The following is a 5,833-nucleotide window of genomic DNA, read 5'->3' as shown; positions in this document are numbered from 1 at the left end:
TGGGGGGAATTTCAGATTTCTAAGTCATTACTTGTATTTATTCATTAAAATAATATTCAGTAGTTACTTTGTGCTCCTTTTAGAAAATGGGAAACCTGGTGTGCAACTAGTACAATCAGTCAGCCTTGCAATGCCAGTACCAGAAGGTATCTTGGATGGAAGGTGACAAAAGAATCCCATAGGCCACACAATTGGCAGCGCTCAGACTCTGTGAGAAGGGGATAAAACATTCTGACATTGACAGGTTCAACAATCATGGACCAGTTCAGTGTGGAAAGGACCCTCAGATATCCTCTGCTCCACCAGGGCCACCTTGAGCCATTTGCCCAGGACCATGTCCAGGTGGCTTTGGAATACCTCCAGAGATGGAGACTCCTCAACCTCCCTGGGTGACCTATGCAGACACTCTGTCATCCCCACAGTAATGACATGATAAAGTTACAAAAACTAATTAAATGTGCCTTAGGAATGGCTGGATTTCACAGATGGTTATGGGGAAATTCTGTGAGGTCTGGCCATTTTTACAGTTAATTGAAAGACTGTATTGGGGACCTTTTTGGAAACACAAGCTTGCAAGGGATAACAGCCCACAGGTGATTTTATACAGATCTGACATTACCTATGAAATGGTATCATACGAAAAAGTAACCAAGAGAGGTGGTTGGTTTGTCTGAGAGGGAATGAGACTGGTAACAGGAGAGAAGAAGGAGACGGGAAAAGAGGGAAGAAAGGGGATCTAAAGAGCAGCTAATTACCAGGATCAGGGATATTTAGGGTCCATGTCGGAGAGCCCTGCACCTGACTGCAGTAGAAGAGCAATAAACCTTCTCTCTGCACCATTGTCTGATCTGCTTCCATGGCCAGGAGGGACCTGGTGTGTTCCCTTGCACTGGGCGGAAGAAGGTTGGAAGCTGCCCTTGGCACCCACCAGAAATGCCTGGAGAGGACACCCAGCACAGCTGCCCTCTGCAGCCCCCTGCCATCCATACCACTCATCCAGTCACCTACATTAATACTGTACTGGTAAATTATTTGATTGATCAGAAAATGAAGCCAAATGCCAGGCTAATGCTCTTAAGCCATTTCAAATGAGACCAGAATTACTGATAACACTTGTTTCTAATCATACCACTGAAAGATGAAATAAATTCTAAAAAGTCCCCATGATAGCTTTGCACTGATTTTGTTCAATCTGCTTTCAGATTTGTTCCAAGCAAAAGCTATTATAGGGTAGACACAGGAAACTCAAAAGCATTTTGCTATTTCAGGTGCACATTTTCTAGTAAAGAAAGTTCATGCACCACTCCTCTTTGCATGCTCAGGAACAACATGGTTTTATCATGCATAACAAATACAGAAACAAGGAGCACAAAGCTGAATTTTGCAGAAGAGCTCTACTGAGGGAATTTCCCTCAGGAAATGTATACCTGGTATATATTCTCAGTTTCATGATTCTAATCTGTGTGCACCTCCTTTTTTACAGTAAAATTAAAAGTACTCAATGATTTTGGTGTCTTTGAACACAAACAAGACACATCCCTTTACAGGAGATGCAAGTGAAAAACCAACTTTGCCAACACTTAAAAAAATCAAATATATTTTTAAGCTACAAGCTACTTCTATTGTTGCTTGCTTTTCATTTTTTCAGTGTATTTCACAAGAAAACTAAATCCACTCTGAGGCTGTCAGGATAAATAATTAACACTACTCTGAAATCTGAAATTAAGACTACTCTGAACTCAGTGGAGATGCTGGTTTTGCCAAGACAGTCATCTTCACAGTCCCAGAAAAAAAAAATATAAACACTAAAAAAGTGGGCAGAATTGGTGCACCTGTCTGCTCATTGCTCTTGCCACTGTTTTCTATCAGTGTTCTGCTGTAAGAGAAAGAATGAGTTTAAACTTATTTTATAAAAGAAAATACATTATGTGGAACTACTTTCTAGAAGCAACAATAAGCAAAGAGGTCCTTGCATTTCCCTTCTCTAAGTGGCTCAGCTGTTAAATTGTCCTGCCACAGTTTTCACAGGGTCCCATCCTCAGCCATGTCAGTAAAGGGTTTGTGACTTCAGAGTAGGAGGAAACTGAGAGAAAAGTACTCTGGGTCTTCTAGCAAATTAAATTTCATGTCAAGAGCTGACTAAAAATTTAGGAACTGTGAGAGGAATTATCTGATAATGACAGAAAAACAAACAATTAATGAGCAGCAATTTTCAAAAACTTCCTTTGCCTTCCTCACTAGAGTGATGCAATTAAAATAAACATATTGAGCCACAGGGATGCAAAAGCAAGTTATGTTTCCTGAAGCCAGGACACAGTGAAGAACAATTAGGTACTGAATAAAGAGGTCATTATAATCAAGGCAGCATTTTATTTAATTGGGCCCTCAGCTTCCTGAACCAAGAATTCTATTCCACTGCTCACTGTTCCAAGGCAGCACTGCTAGCAGAGCTCATTTTGTCCAAGTACCATTTCTGATGGATATATAAACTTCCTCTGGTGATTAAGCCTCATTTCAGAGCACACTGAGGCTGTGAAGATAAATGGCAGTATTGATGCTGACAAAACTGGTATCAGAGTCCTGAGACTCAACACAGGAAAGGCTGTAAGGATATGGATCACTTGGAGTGACTGAGAAAATGGTCTAAGGTGACAGGAAACAAGCCCATCTGTAAACTGATTTTTACTCTCTGAAACTTGTTTTTTCTTTTAAATGAAATCTGTCTTAAGATCCGATAAAAAGACTGGATACTTGAACATGTAGGAGTTTGGCTCATCAGTTTCACAGTCTAAAAGCTGCTGAGCAACATCAAATTTATGGAATGGAAAGTAAGCTGTTGTACCTCCAGGTTACGAAACAAGGTTATTTATATAACACACAAAAAACCACAGTGACGAAAACTGGATTCTTACTATGAGTAAGCCAAACACCAAAGTGCATCTCTGGTACATCCTGGCGAAGCATCCAGCTCCTGAAGATAACAGTCACAGGTGAGATGAAAAATAACTACAGCAACAACAGCCCTGGCAGGGTATGGATGAAATAAAACCAGCACCCACACACTGCAGCATCCTCATCTCTGCAGCAGCATCCTTTCCAGTGCAGGTGAGGCTGAAGCAGGAATGGACTCACCATCAGCAGCAGCCTCCTGAAGAGCTCTGTGCCCGCTGTGTCCGTCAGCAGGTGGGCGCTGGTGACATCGGCCCCGCCGCGCGCGGCGCCCACGGAGACGCGGCCAGGGTCGCCCCCGAAGCTGGCAATGTTCTGCTGCACCCACCTCAGAGCTGCCAGCTGGTCCCAAAGGCCAGCATTGCCCCTGGCCTCAGCAGAGCCTGATGGAGGAGACAAAACACAGCTGAAAAGAAAACTGTAAGCATTGAAGTTTGGGGTAGATGCTACATTTTTTGCAGATCTTGCAGATGAAACTTGACAAAACTGATACCAGGGTTTAAAAGTCTGAGGTGGTCTCCTCCAAGGTAATCACTATATACAGTGAGTCCATTTCAGTTTTTACCACTCCACAGGGCAGCTCTGGGGGTGCTGCTTTGTCCCAGTATAGAAAAATAACACATGAACTTCTAAGCTTCATTAGAACACATTAGGACACGCAGAAGACTAATCCAGGCTCAAGTATCCATAAATTTACCCATAAGATTATTTTTCTACATAACTAACTCAATCTTAAAATTAATTAAAAACAAACAAAATCTGTGTATTTTCCAAGTTCACAAGTTGGAAGGGATCTATAAGAATTACTGTTTTCCTGGAGTACACCTGATTGCATGTTTCCTTCCTACATACCTCTTACACTGGTCCTGCCTGACAAGTCATAAATCACAACATTTTGAATTTCTTTACACTCTTCCAGATATTATTTTAAAATTTATAATATTTCTGTCTATATTCTTTGAGATTGTCCTATGACTATCCAATACAAATCTGATATATATATATAAATATTTTTGCAAACATAAAAACAAAAAAATAATTAATCATGTGCTTCTCATACCTAAGTATGACCACCTCCTTTTCAACACCAGAAAGTGATAACCTGATACTTTGATTAATAAGTAACTAGTGCTCAAAGTATCTAATGATGCAAGAATGTAGGTAAGCTTGATTTTATGTCAACAAAAGCAGAAATAAGTAATTCCTCCATGGTTTGTAAAAAAAGGAACAGAAAATTATTATTCACTGTCTGCTTTTTAATCCACAATGAGCCATTCATTTTCAAAGTTTTAAAATTCTTCACATTTAAAACTTGGAAAAAACCAAAAACCCACAGGATAAAAGAGAAAAACTGTGAACGGAAACACAGCTGAAACTATTTGTTTCTTCCATTGCCAAGACCAAATAATACAAGTTTAAAATAAGAGTAGGTTCAGAAACTAGTGAATTAAAATTATCAGAGAGCAGAGTAAAAAGATGCTGCTTTGTGGACAGGTCTTGGGCAAGGAGCAGTTTAAGTGTACATCCTGTAGTGAATTCCTGAGGTATCAAACACACCAGTTTGCATAGCAGAATAAATACAGAGGAGAACAGAATAATGGTAACCTTGCAGATCTTAGAGGTGCCCACACTACAAGAGCCATTGCTAGGAACAGCCTTTCAGTAGGGCAGCCAAAAAGTGAAAGGCCAAAAAAGCCATGACCTGCAGCCATTGTTCCAGATGATCAGTCCAAACCACACCAGGGAAGCAATGGAGGAAATATTTTCTCTGCTTAGTTTTTTTAGTTTTGTGATATGTGTTTTTGGGTTTTTTAGTTTGTTCTGCATACCATGACCAGCTCCCAGAGATCTCAATCCAGCAATAAACCCACTCTTTAAAAAGGAAATCTCATTTTAAGGACTTGTTCCATTCCCATTGAGACTACTCCAAAGGAAGTGAAATCAAAGAATCAGTCAGGTTGGAAGGGACCCTTAAACCATTGAGCCCAACATTAACCCAGCACTGTCAAGTTCACCACTAAACCATGTTCCCAAGTGCCACATCTACATATTTTTAAATATTTCCAGGGATGGTGACTGAACCACTGCCCTGAGCAGCCTGTTCCAATGTTTTGGTGAAGAATCCCTTTGGCGAAGAAATTTTTATGTGCAGATCCATGTAAATGTTTTAGCCACACAATCTGCCTTGCTTTCACTATACTAAAGAAAAAGACCAAAATGGGAAATATAACCAGTTCCTTTCTCCCTTGCAAAAACCACAACTGGGTTGTGAAATGTACCACACTGGAGAACAGATGCATGCATTGATGGACCTTCATAGGAGTTAGACTGAAAGAAACATGTCTGCCAGGAATCTTTTCCACTGCCTTTTTGTAGGCAAAGATCACATTCCTGAGGACCACAGGAAGCTGAAAAGAAACCGGAGTCCTCGTGTGCTTCTTTCTGTTTTTACTAAACAGAAGAAGAACAATAGTGCTAAATTAAAGCATGAAAATTGTTCTGCTTTATATGACTTCATGAAATCTTTAAAGAATAGAACCTAAAAACATGATTGTCTTCTCCAAACCCTTGCCATCCATATCACTGGCAACTCACTTTAATTTTTTTGGACACAAAGTAAGAAATGGAGGCATTAGTAAGAATGTGCATCACTTTTTGCAACATTAATGGGTGATAGTAAATTTAATTAAACATCTTTTATATTTAGAAGAAAGAGAGCTCTTTCACTTTCTGCAAAAGCCCTGCCACTGAGAGACAAGAAGAACTATAGAACTAACAAAAACTCCGTCCACACAAAAGGAAATCTTCTGTTTTCACTATCCTTCAATTCCCTAAAAATCCATTTAACTCCTTCCTCTCTAGTTTTGTAATTTATAACAAATCA

The 5,833-nt window shown here is 39.9% G+C and overlaps 1 protein-coding gene across 1 annotated transcript in view; it reads right to left on the bottom strand.

The window, feature by feature from the left end:
• The window catches only part of TG (thyroglobulin), a 148,797-nt gene that overhangs the window by 61,358 nt on the left and 81,606 nt on the right, over nucleotides 1-5,833 (bottom strand). The window contains exon 41 of the mRNA XM_058804431.1: nucleotides 3,133-3,332. Within this exon, the coding sequence (XP_058660414.1) occupies nucleotides 3,133-3,332 (200 nt within the window). The remainder of the gene's footprint in view (nucleotides 1-3,132; nucleotides 3,333-5,833) is intronic.

This window comes from Ammospiza caudacuta, chromosome 1 (assembly GCF_027887145.1).
Source record: "Ammospiza caudacuta isolate bAmmCau1 chromosome 1, bAmmCau1.pri, whole genome shotgun sequence".
Taxonomy (NCBI): domain Eukaryota; kingdom Metazoa; phylum Chordata; class Aves; order Passeriformes; family Passerellidae; genus Ammospiza; species Ammospiza caudacuta.
The sequence above is the reverse complement of the archived record's forward strand: the minus strand, read 5'-3'. Positions and strand labels throughout refer to the sequence as shown.